At 30.7% G+C, this 17,893-nt stretch overlaps 1 protein-coding gene across 1 annotated transcript; it reads left to right on the top strand.

Annotated features, from left to right (window-relative positions):
* Window positions 1-4,778: 4,778 nt before the first annotated feature.
* On the top strand, window positions 4,779-17,378 carry LOC117924097 (putative receptor-like protein kinase At4g00960). Its single transcript, XM_034842655.1, has 7 exons — window positions 4,779-5,666; window positions 15,368-15,487; window positions 15,579-15,715; window positions 15,799-16,009; window positions 16,349-16,586; window positions 16,711-16,858; window positions 16,952-17,378. Exons 1-7 carry the CDS (start codon window positions 4,862-4,864, stop codon window positions 17,282-17,284), a joined length of 1,992 nt encoding a protein of 663 aa, XP_034698546.1. The 5' UTR covers window positions 4,779-4,861; the 3' UTR covers window positions 17,285-17,378.
* The last annotated feature ends 515 nt before the right edge of the window (window positions 17,379-17,893 follow it).

The raw sequence follows: 17,893 nt of genomic DNA, 5'->3' as shown, positions 1-17,893 counted from the left end.
GAATGCGAGAAGCATGGACAAGTTTCAGGCCAATTATGCTGATAAGGAGAGGGGTTTTAATGGTGGCAGTATAGGCCACTTCGGTGTATGTTAATGGACCTGTGGTTACTGGTTTGTGATTCTTGTACATGGTGTGAGTGGAATGTTAAGAATACATATGTGCATTTGGAGAATTGAAGAAAAGGAGAGGAGTAAAACAGAGGACGTTGCCAAATACATAAGAGGATGGAAGAAGGTGAATGATGTTTAATTACTGCGTGTTATTTCGAATCAGTGAATCAGCAAATTTTCGTTTCGTTTGTTATAATAACCCAAATCAAATCACCAACTTTTTCGAAGGCTATGCTACCATATCATGTTATTTCCATCATCATAGCATCTATCATTTGCAATTTTCCTTTATGACAGTATTATTTTAGTAAAGGCAAATTACATTGGTTGTTTTTTTTTTTTTTTTTCTTGAAAATTCTTAAAAACCTTCTTATATTTTGATATTATTTTAATATAGGCAAATGGAAATTATGAAGGAAGGAAATTAATAATATTTTCTTTTTTTTTGAGAATGAGTTACTAGAACACCATCCAAATTATCAAAGAGGTAATGATGGATTTATTATTATTTATAAAAAATGATTTTATTTATAAAAAATTTAAGTTACCAAATTGATACATACGAAAGTTCGCATTTCAGCCTCTTAAAATGTTGTAAAATCTGAATAATTAAATAAAATTATTAATAATATAAACAAATAAAATCAAAATACGGAGAACGACTTAAAACTAAGATGCTCCATAATGAAGCTCAAATTACATATAGAGTATAGCTTCATAGGTGATGTCTTACAATAAATATGAAATCAATAGCATGTATAGTCGTGGATTTACTTACCTCCATTTGATGTATAGAGGAAGCATATATACAATGAGTTAGCGATGTCATGTGCCATGTATGACCCCGACGTTTTTATGGCTTCATGGAGTACAATGATTCTAAAGATATTTTAAGGTAAAGAAATTATTTTCAATGTTTGGCAAAATAGTATATTTTATTGGAGACTCAGCATTTTTCAAGTGGCCCAACAAGGACTTTGAGGGGAAAATTTAGCATTTAAAAAGAAGTTTTCGAAAGAAATTGGGGCCCCTTGCTTGTACTACTCCCCAATATGGTTTAAAGTATCGGTAAATATTTGGATTTTATGCATATATAAAAAATATTGATGAATATTTTGATAAAAAAATATTATTAAGATGAAAATTATTCAAAATTCATAAAAATATTTAGAAAAATTAAAAAAAAAGATAAAATAAATAAAATATACATGTTAGAATTATTTTCTAACTGTAATTTACATATATATGATGAAAGAAAAAAATATCGATAAGGATAAATTAATCTTAATAATTTATTATTTGTCTGATCAAATTAATTTTAATTTATAAAGTAGGGTTTTGTTCAAACCATATGGTATGATGAGTGTATGCTTAGGTGCTAACAGTTCCATTTTCTCCAAAATGGAGGAAGACCCGACAGAGTTTTTATAGATTTTGATAAGCAGCCGGGTCACACTGATTGTTTCTGGTTCCTCCAAAATGTTTGCCATGGAAAAAGTACAGGTCACGCCCTTTAACAATACATATGGGTTGGTACAATGCACTCCGTAGCTGGGGATAAGTGTGTGTTTGGAGGGTTTATTGGAAGCTTCTTTCAGGAACTATTTTTGGGAGAGTCCGTGTTTCTCCGCCAAGGACAATAAGTGATTTTTTTATTTTGTAAAAATATTTTTAAAATTTTGTCAAATAAACTCTAAGAGACTTAGAATGCATTTACTAATGTTAATATCTCAAGTGGATTTAGTAAAACTGTTCTCTAAAAGTGTATTGGAAAAAAATAGTTTAACAAGTATTTTTCTAAGAAATATCATCAATGTTTTCAGAACCAGACCAGTTATTGAACCAGAAAAATTACCGGTTTATGATGCATTGGTCAGATTGGCAGTCGAACTGCAGTTGAACCAATGATACAATAAATATATAATTTATATATCATATAAAATTAAAAATAATTATAAAAAATTAAAAATATATAAAATTACAAATTTTAATAATGTTTAATTTTTATATTTGGTATATTAAATTAAATGATAAAGTTTAATATTTTAAATTTTATTAAATAAAAATATGTAATATTTAAGAATTAAGATATATTTAAGATGAAAAAATTTATAATATTTAATTTTATCTTTTTGTCTTTGTATTTTATTGTTTTAAAATTATTATATTAATTAATTTATATTATTTTTATAATTATTATCATATTATTATTATAAAAATAAACAAGAATTTAAATATTTACATTTCTTTAAAGATTTTATATGATAAAAATTTGAAATAAAAATATTAATCTTATATTCTTATTATATATGTTTTTTAACAACATCATTTAAATATGGTGTAATGCTCAATGGTTCAAAGACTTTAAACTTTAATATCTAAGAGATCTGTGTGTCCAACCTTCCAAGAAACAATGTTTTACTTCTAATAAGTCTTAGTCCCAATCCCACATAAGAAGCAAATTGGGGCTAGAGGCATGACCAAAATATAAGTTTTATAAGCATTGGATTGGGCCTAGTGGCTTGGACCAAATATGAGCTTATAATTAGTTTTAGTTTTAAAAGTATTCGGTGTGGAATGAGTCTCTTAATAGTAAATAAATATTTGTAGCAATTAAGGTCTCACTAGTTTGTAAAAAATCAGACAGTTTGTCTGGTTTGGCAGTTCAATCGTCGGTTTGAACAGTTCAATGCCGGTTTGACCACAAAACAGTTCATTGAGATGGACCGAACTGGAAAGTTCATCGATTCGATCGGTCGGACCAGTCAATCTGGTCTGGTTTTTAAAACAATGAGTATTATAATTGATTTTTCAAAATTTTGAAAGTATTTTCTAAATTTTATCATACTTCAAATTTTTCTTTAAAAATACTTATCATGATAAAAGTGCTTTGTAAAAGCACTTCAAACAAACTCTTAATTTGAGTAAACTTGAATAGAGATGTATTACAAAAAATAATTTAAATTTTTAAAACCATGATTTTCATACAAAACACGTCAAGATGTTCTAACCGAATTGCTCAAAGATGGTCATTTAAACTAGGTCAGGGTCTTCAAACATCACCTTAAGAAGGTTGAAACAATGGGAGGAAGGTTGAAACAACAAGAGGATGTCTGAACATTACATGGAGGGAGTTCAAGGGTCACTCTACCTCCCTTTCCATTTTTGACATTTTTCTTTGACCATTTGAATCTTTTAAATTTTCAATAAATAATTTTGCCTTGTCTTGTACGTTCAAACACATGCTTACCTCATTTGGACATTCGATGCTTGAGTAGCTTAAACTTGACTAAAATGGTTAAGATATAAAGAAATAAGTTGTAGCAGAACAATGCATGATTAAATAAAATTGTCAAACTAATAATCAATAAATAGTAATAAAATAATTCTATTACAATTCAAATAAGAAATATGACTATTTAATTAGGACTTCTACAAAGATTTTGTTCAAAATTCTTTAAAACAATTATTCATTTTAGTATAACTTATCATTGGGATGATGCATGAAAGTTGCCAAATAACAAGTGATGGATGAGAGAAAGAATTTACATATTCACATTTTGTACTTATTTACGATAATATTTGCTTACAAAACCAAAATTTGAGGTTTTGTTATTTTGTGTTACTTGATAATATTCCTTCTTTTCAACTTTTATTTTATTTTTTTGAGAGAAGGTTTAGTTATTTTTATTTTTTTTTAAAAAAATTAAGACTTCACTTTTGTTCATAGTCTCCTTTAATATCGAAGATTCTAAGTTCTTTGCCAATTAGTGAAGGGTCTGTTTGGCAACAGTTTTCAAGAATAGTTTTATGTTTGCTAGAACAAAAAAATTGAAAAGCATGTTTGACAATAAAAAACTATTATATGTTTCTAGTTCTTAGAAAACATAAAACAATGTATTTTCAGAGAACATCTTTTAATTATTTTCACTTATTTATTTAGAGTTGTTTTAAAAAATAATTATACAAACATATATAATAATTAAAACTAAAGTTGTGGATATAAATATTACTTTTACAAATATTAAAAACAAGTTAAAAATATTTTAAGTTTTCAAATAGACTTTTGTTGTACAAAACATCGGAGACTAGTTTTCAAAAACTATTTTTCAGAATTGTTTTAAAAAATAGTTACCAAAAAAAGGCCTTAGTCTCTTTTTACATGAAAGATTCTAGGTACTTTCTCCATAAGTGAAATTTAATTTCCTTTTACATTAAAGATTCCAATCACTTTGCTCATAAGTGAAAATTATCATTTAAATCATGAAAATATCTATATAAAACAGAATAATAATAATAATAAGAAGAAGAAGAAGAAAATTACGGGTAACTTTCTTTTTGATCCAAATGTCAATGTTGTACGTTTAATTAACTTGGCCTGCATTTAGGATTTTTATTTTGTCCTTGGTTACCCTTTCTCATTGGGCTACGTACGAACCTTCGCTACCATTTGCATAATTTATGGTTGGCGATAGGACTATATTGATAAATTAAATGCATGCACCAATTGTTCTCCGCATGGAGAATAGTTCAGCGCTGAATTTTTCCAGCCCAAAATTTATTCTACTAGGACCTCGTCAATAGCATCATCATTTTCACAGCTTCTTAAATGGTTGGCCTGCTTTGAAAAGTAGACGCAATGGCAACATTTTCCCGGGCCCCATTGCTCCATTTCTTCACCAGCCCATTTGTATTATTTAAAGATCGTATAGTCTTAACCTCTCTTCTTCGAGTTTATCGAAGTCCAACAATGGCAATGGCTTCTCTGGGACGGCTTTTCTACATTTCATACATTCTCACAAACCTTGTTCCTTCCACTGTTGCCCAGCATCTCTTAACCCCATTCTGCATTCCAGAGAGAGGCAACTACACAAACGGCAGTAGCTACCAGGCAAACCTCAATTCCCTACTCACCTCCTTCTCCAATACCACGGTTGACTACGGGTTTTACCACTCTTCTGCTGGCGAAGTCAACGGAATTGGATTCTGTAGAGGTGACATCGGGCCGGATAAGTGCCGTAGTTGTATGAACACCTCTAGCCTTGAACTCAGACGGCTATGTCCCAACAGTAAGGAGGCAATTATCTATTACGATATTTGCACATTACGTTACTCTAACCGTTCCATATTTGGCACTTGGGAATTAGATCCCTATCTTCAACAGCCCAACAGTGACAATTTCTGGGACGTGAACGGGTCCAACCAGGCGCTCACAAAGTTGTTGCGCCATCTACGAAACAAAGCCGCTTCAGGTGGGAGTCTTCAAAAGTATGCATCAGGAGAACAAGTCGACTTTGAAACCATATATGCAGCTGTCCAGTGCAGTCCTGATCTACCAGAGCAGCAATGCATTGACTGTCTGGATGAGATTTTTAAGATTATTCCTGTGCATATGAATGGGAAGAGAGGAGGGAAAGCTGTGGCCCCTAGTTGTAACTTTCGGTTTGAGATCTACCTCTTCTATGAGCCTCTTCCTGACGCTCCGTCGCCATCTCCCACTAATTTTCCTCCTCCTAGTTTTCCTCCTCCGCCAACCAATGCCACAACTGGAAATGGTATGCATCTCAAACTCCATGCTTTAAAGAAATTACTTGCTTTTAGATTAAAAGTGGCATGTTTCTCCTGAGAAGACCATTCAGGGATTTCTATTTGGAATTTTTTTGGCCTTTTGAAATTTCATATTTGATAGCCTAATTTTTTTTTTTTTAATTCTTTTTGTGATGTTAAATTTTAGAAACAAAATAGGATATCATATCAATTAAAATGCTTGTAAATTTATTATAGTCTAGAAAAACAAAACAACTAACGAATGAGTCATGTGGATTTTGGGTCTGGCCCTTCTGCCAAACGAAATATTTATTTTAGGTATGTTTTGAAACCATTGTCCAAACTAGACCTATTTATTATTATTACTATTATCATTTCGTAAATTAGTATGAAATGCTATTTTGAAAATGCAGTCTGAATACGAATTTTAGAAACCATATTTTAAAAATGCAGTTTCAGTAATATTTGATAGATGTAATAATACCGGTTTCTTCTTCTTTTATATATGGCAAGTATTTATCCTTTTTTTTCATTATTTATTTATTTTTTTAAATTTTCATTTTCTCCTTACTTTTTCTCAATGAAGGAATTTTTCCTATTTTTTTTTAATAATCTAAAGCAATTTTCTTCCTTTGTCAATTTCTAAGGCAATTTTTTGCCTTAGCTATTTAAAATGATATCTTTTATCTTAGGTGATGTTTGTTTGTTCGTTTGTTTTTTTTTTTTTTGCCTAATTCTAAATAGAACTAAAAACAAAATAGTGCTTAAAAGTGTAGAGTATTAGATTTTTTATTTTTATAATTTTTTTATTTCTATTAAGTATTAAAAAGTAAATAAAAACCATCATATTATTTTTTCCATTTATAAAAAGCCAAATATTTTTATTTTTTTCTATTCAGTCGAAAATTTATAATAAATCATGAAAAAGTAGAAAAACAGACAACTTAAAATCTGAAAGCAAATTGCTTTTAATAAAAAGTTATAAAAACAAACACCCTCTTAGTTATCTATTAGACAATTTTCTATATATATATATTGTCTTAGCCATGAGGGTGATTTTCTGCCTTGAATTGTGGAAGAAGTTTGTATACCGGTATATTGGGGGGTAAGTCACTAGATCTTCTTGGTTGTCATTCTTGTATGGAGTGGTTGGAAGCTTTTTCTTAGGTAAAGATTTTGTATAGGTCTAAGCTCTTTGAGAGGCCTCTTTTAGTTGTGATCATGAATGTTACAATTTGATGTTATCTTAGAGAAAAAGCTTCAATTTCATTTGTTAGTATAATTATTGGAGTTGGGTTTGGGTGCCCAAGTGGGTTTACTCGACTCGACCCAAATAAATGAGAAAATGGGGGAGCCGTTTATGGGAGTTTTAAAACTACCCAGAAACTATCATTATTAAAAATAAATTAATTTTTTTTTTAATTATCTCTCTCTCTCTGAGTGAAAACTCTCTCGGTGATAATTCTCCCCCTAAATACCAGAGAGAGATATTTTGGCTCTTTTCTCCCTGAAAACTACAAAGAGAAGAAATATGTTTTCTTCTTTCTCCGGGAAACAAAAGAGTAAGAATATAATTCTTCTAAAAAAATAAAAATGTCATTTCTTGAAGTTATTCCTAGTTTTCTCTATGAAATGAAAGTCAAGGCTCTTGTGCTGTGAGAAACAAATGGTTCTCGTATTCGTAATTCCATTCTTGACTTGAGGCGACAAATTTGGCTAGTGAAACAACCAATTTGGATCTTAAGGCATTTCAGAAGGTAACTTGGAAGCCTTATTATTCATCATTGGTATCAGAACCCTATTAGGTTGTTTTATGATTTTTTTTTTCTCTATTTCAAAAGAAGAAAAATGTTTTCGTTTTATTTGAAAAAGAAATAAGTAGAGAAAGAAATGTTTTTTGGTTATGGTTCTAGAAAAACATAATTCTTTAATTTTTTTTTTTGACTCTATTCTTAAAAAAATAATAAATAAATAAACAAAAAAATTTGGGATAATATGATTTTGGATATTGTTCCAGATTAAAAAAAAAAAAAAGATAAGAGCCACTTCAAGAAAAATAGGTGCAAAGTGCACCCATTCTAGGAGTCTTGGACGAAATTCAAATGGGCAATAAAAAAAAAGGGAAAAGAAAAAGAGCCACAATTTCTGGTTATGGTTCTAGAAAAACTATTCTCCAAGACAAATAAAGTGGAATATTTTTTTTTATGGGATTTTTTTTGAAAAAGTAATAATAATACAAAAAGTTAAATATGTTTTAATCTACTTATTAACATCAAAGTTGAATTAGTGTTGTTGGTTAAAACATTTCTCATGCTCACTTGAGACCCAAGTTCGAGCTTTGATGCCCTGATTTGAGTTGAAGTAAAATTATTTTGATTTGTTCAAAGATAAAAATTTTAATTTTCAGTTGAAGTCAAATTATATTGATTTGTTCAAATATAATTAGACTAAAAAAACAAAGAGGGCTTAAATATGAGTTTACAATTTTGAGTAGAAGTCAAATTATATTGATTTGTTCAAATATAATTAGACTAAAAAAACTAAAAAAACAAAGAGGGCTTAAATATGAGTTTACAATTTTGAGTTGAAGTCAAATTATATTGATTTGTTCAAATATAATTAGACTAAAAAAACAAAGAGGGTCTTAAATATGAGTATTTGTTACTCAGTGAAAAATAAATAAAAAATAAAAAGGGAGAAGGGATTGCCCATGAAGAGGCTTGATCCCTTGACCATAGGTACTCTACTAACTAGGCTATATATATATTTATAAAAGACTATGGTTATTGAAAACAACATCTAGAGTTATGGAAGACATTGTGAATAATCCTAATATTGTTGTTCCTTTTAGCTTCAAGTGAGGAGATTAATTCTTTTTCTACATATTACTTTTTATGCTTTATACATGTAATGTAAATACCTTATATGCAAGATATGACATGAATATTTATCGTTTGATCAACGAGTATGTCTTTTATGTACATGCATGTCTTCAATTCTTTTGTATATGTTATTGATACATGCTAGTTGTATAATATATTTTTTTTTATATAGAGTGGGAGGTTTTAGGTTAAAAAGAAATTTAAGTAATTTCTTGCCTAAAATTAGAAATACTTGCATAGATTAATTCTAATTTGTAATAATTAAAATTGTATATAGGAGCAGATTAAGAACATAGTGAACTTTTGTTTCTATTGCAATTTAAGGTTATTACACATTAGAAGATGATTAGAGCAGGTAACAGTATCAATATCCATAAAAATATCGATTAATAAGATTGTGCAATATCTCTAAGTACTTGAATATATCGACTACAACTAGGAACATCATAGTATAATTAAACAAAGGTGAGAAATTGAATGGCGATAATTACAAGATTTGGTATCTCAAAGTTCAGTATTTCCTTGAAAAGTGAGAGACTCTTCATACACTGAATCATGTAATGTAAGAACCCAATCAAGGAAACTCTTCTTAACATAGAAGATATCAAGAGGCTTATATGGCCTGGAAGAAAAAGAGTTCTTTAGCTCGCATTATATTGCTAAATTGTATGTAAGATGATCTCTTAATTAAGTATGAGGTTTACCAAATTGCTCTTGAAGTGTGGCAAGATCTAAAGGAAAAAGTATGGTGGACTTTTAGCTACAAAGCTGAGAGAACTTGTAATGAAATTTAGAAATTACAAGATATGACCAAACCATATAATGAAACAATATCTCAAGGAGATGAAAAGAATGATAAGAGAGCTTAAGACATTCGAACATGTCTTCACTGATGAGCAACAAGTTAAGGCAGTCATCAAATCTCTACCAAAGAGCTATGAACATATGATGGTGAATATGACACATGATAAGAGTGTCAAGACCTTTGATGATATAGTTTGCCTTTTTGAATTGGAAGTCAAGTGACTTATGGTTGCTAAGCCTAATGAACAAGCTCATGTAGCTGAATCCAATTCTTGCAAAAACTTTTAGCTTTAAGTGTAATAGAAAATTCTTTAAGAAGAATAAGAGATCTGATGATGCTTCAAATAAAGAAAAAATTGAGACACGCAAGAAGTTTAAGTGTGCTAAGAAGGATAAGAGCAAGTTCAAATGCTATAATTGTGGCAACTAAGGTCACTTTACTCGTGAGTGCACTGAGTCAAACTAGACTTAGTTCCCACTAACCATATAGCTAGAGACCAAGGAGCATATGTAAAGTTTCGATGAATTAGTTTTGGTACAAGATGAATCTATGTAGGAAACAACTTTAAAGTTGAGGTCAAGGGTATTGGAACATGTGAATTGGAGTTGCGTAGAGGATGTACCCTATTCCTACATGATGTTCTTTATGCTCCGGATATTCGACAAAATTTGGTCTCTGTGTTAGTCCCTCTTGGTTTAGGTTTCAATTTGAATTTTCATGATTCAGTAATGGAGTTGTATTTGGGAACAACATACTATGGTTCTGGATTTGTTCTTAATCGTTTCATGGTTCTTAACATTGATAATTGTGTATTGTCTAATACTAATGATAATTATTATTCGTTGATGACTACTTCTAGAAATACATGTGATAATGTGATCATATGACATGCTAGACTTGGGCATATTGGACAAGAAAGAATGAATAGACTAGTTAGAGAAAATCGATTAGGTTAATTCACTAAAATTGATATGCCAACTTGTGAATATTGCCTAGCTGGTAAGACAACAAGAAAACCATTAAGAAAAAGAACTAGAGTTGAAATACCATTGCAATTGATCCATTCTAACATTTGTGGTTCTATGAGTGTTAGAGCAAGGCATGGCGTCTTGTATTTCATCACATTTATAGATGACTTTACTCTTGTTACAGTCATGTTTATCTGATTTCTCATAAGTCAGAAGTATTAGATTGTTTTAGATGCTACATTAATTTAGTTGAGAATCAATTGGATAAAAATATTAAAACATAAAGAACAAACTAAGGTAAAGAATATCTATCAGAACAATTTAAAGATTTATGTGATGACAAGGGTATTGGTACACAATAGACTATTCCAAGGACTCCATGAAAAAATGTTGTTGCTAAGAGGAGGAATGGAATGTTGTTACACATGGTTAGATCAATGGTGGCTCAATCCAATCCTCCTATTTCATATTGGGGCAACACATTGTTGACCACTTCTCATGTACTTAACCAAGTACCCTCAAAGTTTGTTTCATCTACTCCATATGAGTTATGGAATAATCGAAAGCCTGATCCTAGCAATTTGTGACCTTGGAGGTCAATGACTTATGTTCACAATCCTTCTCATAAATATGAAAAATTAGGTCATAGAGGAAGGAAATGTATCTTTATAAGAGACAATGAACACTCCAAAGGATATGTGTTCATAGGTGAGCATGAAGAACAATAACTAAATTAGAATCACGAGATGTCACTTTCTTAGAGGAAAATTTCCCATATTCAGGCGAGAATGATATGGATTTACATATTGTGAAATGATGGATCCCGACATAAGATTCATACTTGAATAGCAATTGATGCTTGAATCGAGTGGGAGTGAACTAATACTTGTAGCAAGTATAGTAAAAGAGTCGATGTTGAGAAAAAGTTCTTAATAAATTATTCCTCAACGAAGATTTGAGATTGAAGAGGAAGTTCATAGTCACACAATATGATGATGTTGAGCCTAAGCCAGTTCAAAAGACTCTTACTTGTCTAGCTAAGGATGAATGGAGAAAAACAATGGAAGAGGAATTGGAGTGGATGCGAAAGAATCAAGTCTAGGACTTGGTTGATCTACCTTTAGATTGAAAAGCCATTGGGAACAAATGGGTTCTTAAAATAAAACGAAAGATAGATGGATCCATTGAAAATTATAAAGCTTGATTAGTGGCTAAAGGGTATGCCTAACAAGAGGGTATAAACTATGAGGAAACCATCTATCCAGTAGTTAGGTTTGCCTCAATTCACCGCATTCTAACTATAGTAGCTCATATAGATTTAAAGCTACACTAAATGGATGTTAAGACAACTTTCCTTAATGAAGTGTTGAATGAAGAAATCTATATGGAACAACTAGTGGATTTCATTATCCAAGGCCAATAACACAAAGTGTGCAAGTTAAATTGATTGATTTATGGCCTTAAAACAATCGTCCAGGCAATGGTACTTAAGATTTCATTGTGCAATAACTTTGTATATTTTCACAATGATTGATGAAGACCATTGTGTTTATATTAAGCAAAATAAAGATAAATATCTGTTATTATCTTTATACATGGATAATATACTTATAGCTAGAAATGATTTGGAGTTTGTATAAACCATTTAAAGACAGTTGTCATCTAGTTTTGAGATGAAAGATATGGGAGAAACATTTTACATTCTTGGAGTAAAGATCCATAGTGATCATTCTCACAAACTAGTGACTTTTTTTACAAGAGCACTGTATTAAGAATATTCTTGAATGATTTAATATGCAAGATTGCAATCCCATTGACACTTCATTTGCAAGAGGTGAAAACCTAAGTAAAGAAATGGGTCCAAAGAGTCCAAAAGAAAAGAGCAAAATAACTAATGTTCCCTATTTCAGTGTTGTTGGGTGTCTAATGTATGATGCGATGTGTACAAGACTACATATATCTACTATGTTGTTGGGATGGTGAGTCGTTACCAAGAAAATCCTAGAATGATGCATTGGAAAACAATAAAGAGAATTCTTCGGCATCTAATAGACATTGTGGACTATTCTTTTTGTTATCAAAGCAAAGAATTGTGCTTATGGGTTACTCACATGCCGTTTGGGCAGGTGATCTAGACGAGCACAAATCAACATCTAGATAAATTCTTTCTTAATAATGGTGTCAAATTATGGAAAAGTAAGAAACAAACTTGTATAGCTTTATCAACCATCAAAGTTGAATTTACTATTCGTTCAGCTGTAATATAAGCAGTTGTATGGTTGAGAAGATTTTTGCAAAGCTTGGGAATAGTCTAGGATGTTTTTGAGCTAATGATAATCTAAAGTGACGGTCAATTTGAGACCATTTATGTAAATGATCTGAAATATCATGGAAGAATTAAACATCTAGATACCAAGAATAATTTTAAAAGAGCTATTATTGCACGAATAGAAAATGATCCTAAATATTTACCTATATGTGAAATGGTTATTGATCCATTCACAAAATCTATTCTAAGAAACATGTTTTTTGTACATGTAAAGTCATTGGGATTGCGTAGGTTATGATCTATGTGGATCATATGTCATGGATCATTATTGATTGGATATAAAATACTTTACACATGATAAAATGATATGAATATTTGTTATTCATATAATTGAATACGTAATTGGTACTTACATATATAAGTATGTCAATAGGCAGAGGTTGGCTCTCTCACATGAGCAACCGCCCCAATCAATGTTGCTACTTTGGTATGTTTCTGACGAAAATGAAATAATTTATCCCCATGGGACATATTGGGCAAGTAGTTAATTTAGATCTAAAAGGCATGAGCTCATAAGGAAGACTTTTTTTAGTTACATTGATAAAGATGTGTTTATGGTCGACCGGTTATATTGCTTTTGTAGCTGATATAATTATGAATGCATTTATAATGTTGGATGGTATACAACTTTGAGGGATTAAGTGTATACATTAAAACATAACTAAATAAGTTTGGGGTACTACAAGACATGATTATTATTGTTCACTCATAATTTTTTGGGGTTGAGCTACTATGTATCCCTAATAGGTGCATAAGTTTATAACTCCCAAATTGCAGGTGTGCTCTCATAGTCACGCAACTCATTTGTCTGTATGAATGACCTTCAAAAGTGGAATAGAATGGACTTGGATGAGTGCTCGGGCTAGTTCATCCCATCTTGTGCAAGTGGGAGATGTTGGAATTGGGTTTGGGTGCCCAAGTGGGCTGACCCGACCCAACCAAAATAAATGAGAAAATGGGGAAGCATTTTCTGGGAGTTTTAAAACTACCTAAAAACTGTCATTATTTAAAATAAATAAATAAATAAAGTTTTTAAAAATTATTTCTCTCTCTCTAAGTGAAAACTCTCTTAGTGAGAATTCTCTCTCTGAAAAACCAGAGAGAGATATTTTGGTTTTTCTCTCCTTGAAAACCACAAAGAGAATAAATATGTTTCCTTCTCTCTCTAGGAAACAAAAGTGTAAGAATATAATTCTTCTTAAAAAACAAAAAGGTCATCTCTTGAAGTTATTCCTAGTTTTCTCCGTGAAACGAAGGTCAAGGTTCTTGTACTATGATAAACGAATGGGTCTCGTATTCGTAGTTCCATTAATGACTTAAGGTGACAAATTTGGCTAGTGAAATAACCAATTTGGATCTTGGGGCATTTCAGAAGGTAATCGAGAAGCCTCATTATTTATCAATAATAATGTAGAGACGAAAGTAAATCATTTACACAAGGAAACACATGGGTTTTAATATGTTGAGTGAGTCATAACTATTCAATAAATGAGAGAAAATTATTTCATTACACCATGAAGAAAATTAAAAAGAAAAATAGATACAACTATATTAACATATTTAATTTTCCTTGTTTCTTATATTTACACCTCAAATCATAAGTCCTCGTTTTACTGATTGTTTTATACTCTTCCTCATATTTCTATCTACTTAATGTGAACTTTACATGTCTATTTTTATCTTATAAATTTGGATACCCTAGACGCCTTCTCTATTTATTCGCTTGATGTGAAACATTGAGTTCATATCTCATATCAAGCAACAAATAAAGTGCTCAATTTGAAGAATGTTGATTTAAATTTATCAAAGTTGTTCATCTCCATCAAAAAACTTGACCACAAGGATCTTTGTCCCCAAGTTTCTTGAGTTGAATGTCAAATTTTGTTTTCCCTTCTGAGATTTCTTTTATCCATGCATTTCTAGCATGCCTTAACAAAAGCTGTTGGAGTCAACTCAGTTCTTATGTTCTTTGCTTGTTTCATTTTGAGAAAAGGTGGTATAGGATTGAATTGGTTTTGGTTTTTAACTTTGACAATTAATGTAGGTTTAGGTTCTTAAATTTTTACTAGTTATTATTTTGAACTTTTACTAATCATTATTTTTAGCTTTTACTATAAATATTGATCTTATGTTTTTAAATCTTACCATTAAAGTTGGCTAAGGTTTTTAACCTTTATAATAATAATAATAATAATAGTATAATTATTATTATTATTATTATAAAAGTTTAAAACCTAAACCAACTTTAATGGTAAAAGTTAAAAATGATTATCATTATTATTTTTTGTTGTTACTATTTTTACATATAATTATATAATAATAAAATATTTAGTGTTTATTTGAATATGTATATTTTTTTATTTTGAAAAACAAAAAATAGTAGTAATTTCTATATAAAATAAATAAACTCTTACAAGTTTAAATTAAAATTTTAATAGTTTTTTTAAAATTGCTATTTCAAATTTTAAAATTTTGACAGTGACTTTTAAAGATATAAGATAAAAAATTTTATTTTTAAAAACAAAAAATAAAAGATGTATTCAAACAAGGGAAGTAAAAAGAATGATTCTTGTTTTGATTACAAAAGTAGTCCCTTGGTTCAAGCCACTTCCTTCAGACCAGAAAGTAAGCAGCAAAAAGGACTGGCGACTGGGCTGTTCTAAATTCGAATCAATTCCAAATTACTCGTCAACCGTTGTAATTCAAAGAACACTTATGATTGCAGGAAAGGGCACAAACACTTCTCGGATTATCCTCATTGCTGTTGTTCCCTCCGTTGGTTTAACATTTATTATCACTCTCATATGCCTTTTCCGGAAGAGGGTTCATAAAGAAAAAGTCGAAAGTAAGTTTATATATGTCACTTGTTATTTTTTAGTTTATTCAAAATGTTGGTAGGGCTTGGACATGTTGTAATCAAAATCCCCATTGTGTAGTTCCATTTTGTGGAGATGATGATGAAATCATAAGTTCGGAATCTTTACAGTTCGACCTTGACACCATTATAGCTGCAACAAGTGACTTCTCAGATGCTAATAGGCTCGGAAGAGGTGGATTTGGTGATGTTTACAAGGTAAAATAAAAGTGTATGCTATCAAACAACGGTCTCATAGTTCATGATGTTCTGTCTCTTGATCTAGTCTTGTCTAACATCAGGGGGTGCTATCAGATGGAAAAGAAATAGCTGTGAAAAGGCTGTCCAGGAAATCTGACCAAGGTGAACTTGAATTTAAGAATGAAGTTCTATTATTAGCCAAGCTTCAACACAGAAATTTGGTTAGGCTCCTAGGCTTTTGCCTAGCAGGAGAGGAAAGACTTCTCATCTATGAGTTTTTGCCCAAGTCAAGCCTTGATCACTGCATATTTGGTAAAGCTCCATTTGTGCTTTTATTGAACCTATTTCTGTCTGTTTTACTTGAGATTCATCACTTGAACAAAATGATTTGCAAGAACTTGAAGTAATTTTCCTTGAACTTGAGAACAAATTTTTTTTTTTCTTTTCTACCTTTTTAATGATATATTCATCCACAGAGTCAACAAAAGAATTGTTTACATTCATAACCAAATATATTTTTGTTAATTATTCAATAATAATAAAGCATAATTTCAATTTTTTTTTTTTTATTACGTATTGATTTCAAGTAGAGGTAGGTCAACTATCGGCTACCTATTTGAACTCTTAAGTTAATTGTGCATGAACATGCAGATCCAATCAATAGAGCACAGCTGGATTGGGATAAACGTTATAAAATCATAGAAGGCATTGCTCGTGGTCTTCTTTATCTTCATGAAGATTCTCATTTTCGGATAATCCATCGCGATCTCAAAGCAAGCAACATTCTCTTAGATGCAAATATGAACCCTAAAATTTCAGATTTTGGTATGGCAAAGTTATTCACAACGGATCAAAGTCATGCTAAAGCAAGTAGAATTGCGGGTACCTAGTAAGTAGTAAATCAATTTAGAGCTTAAAATAATGCATATCATGCTATTATACCTCTCTTGAAGATTAGTTCTTTTGCCATGGCATTTGGATGAAATAAAGTTTTTGTTAATTATGATATGCAGCGGCTATATGGCTCCAGAATATGCATATAAAGGGCATTTCTCAGTTAAATCCGATATCTATAGTTTTGGTGTGCTTATATTAGAAATTGTGAGCGGCCAAAAGATTTGTTTTCATGAAGGAGAGGAATTAGAGCATCTTGTTTGCTATGTAAGTTTGCTCATTAAAGGGTACATTTTTCCTTTACAAAGGATACTAAATTACAATTATGATAACCCAATTAATAATTGGAGATTTTTGCAGGCTTGGAGAAAATGGAGGGAAGGAAATGCTTTGGATATAGTAGATCCTACTTTGGGAGATGAATCAAGAAGTGAAATAATGAGATTCATCCAAATTGCACTATTATGTGTTCAACAAAGTGTAACTAACAGACCAACAATAGCTTCAATTGTTTCCATATTCAATAGCTACTCTTTCCCTCTTCCTACTCCTTTACGACCAGGATTCTTTACACATAGTACCACACAGAAGATGGAGCATAATTCTCATATAAATGAGGTTGATCATTCGGATAGAAATTCAGCCCATTTCTCAACAAATGGAGATTCGATTAGTGAGATATATCCTAGATAAAATTTGTAGAATGTATCTCATATGTATGACTAATTGTAGGCATGTTCTTTTATTTTTCTATATGAGGTAATGAATTGTTAACTATATTTCACTATTCTCTTAATAGAGCTATACTTTATTTGGCCAAAGATCAAAAATCTTGGTGGAGATGTTAATTAATTACATCTATTCTTGGAGATTTCAGCCCAATTCTCTCGCTAAATGGTTTGAGAAATACATCACTTGTCCTTATATAACTGATCATGGGCATACTATTTTGTTAATATTAATAAATACTGTTGATTCCGACATGTCCATGCATGTAGATGTAAGTAATAACTCAAAATTGTGGGGGCAGCATGTTAATTGATGCCTTGCATCATTCTTCAAGTTTGATACAGCTATAATACTAAAATTAAATTTCACTTAATAGGCTGTGCTTATCTAATCAAACAATTCTATTAAAAATAAACCAAGGAAATATACCTTGGTTTAATTGCAACGTAACACCTATAAGACAGGTATATTTTATTATCAAGTAAAGAAATAAGGGCAGCTTCCTTGAGTTTACAATCCCAATTTGCAGATTTTACACCAATTCAACGCACGAAATTTAGACTCAGACTTGAC

This window comes from Vitis riparia, chromosome 10 (genome assembly GCF_004353265.1).
Source record: "Vitis riparia cultivar Riparia Gloire de Montpellier isolate 1030 chromosome 10, EGFV_Vit.rip_1.0, whole genome shotgun sequence".
NCBI classification, from domain to species: domain Eukaryota; kingdom Viridiplantae; phylum Streptophyta; class Magnoliopsida; order Vitales; family Vitaceae; genus Vitis; species Vitis riparia.
This window is presented reverse-complemented; position numbering and strand designations above follow the sequence as displayed.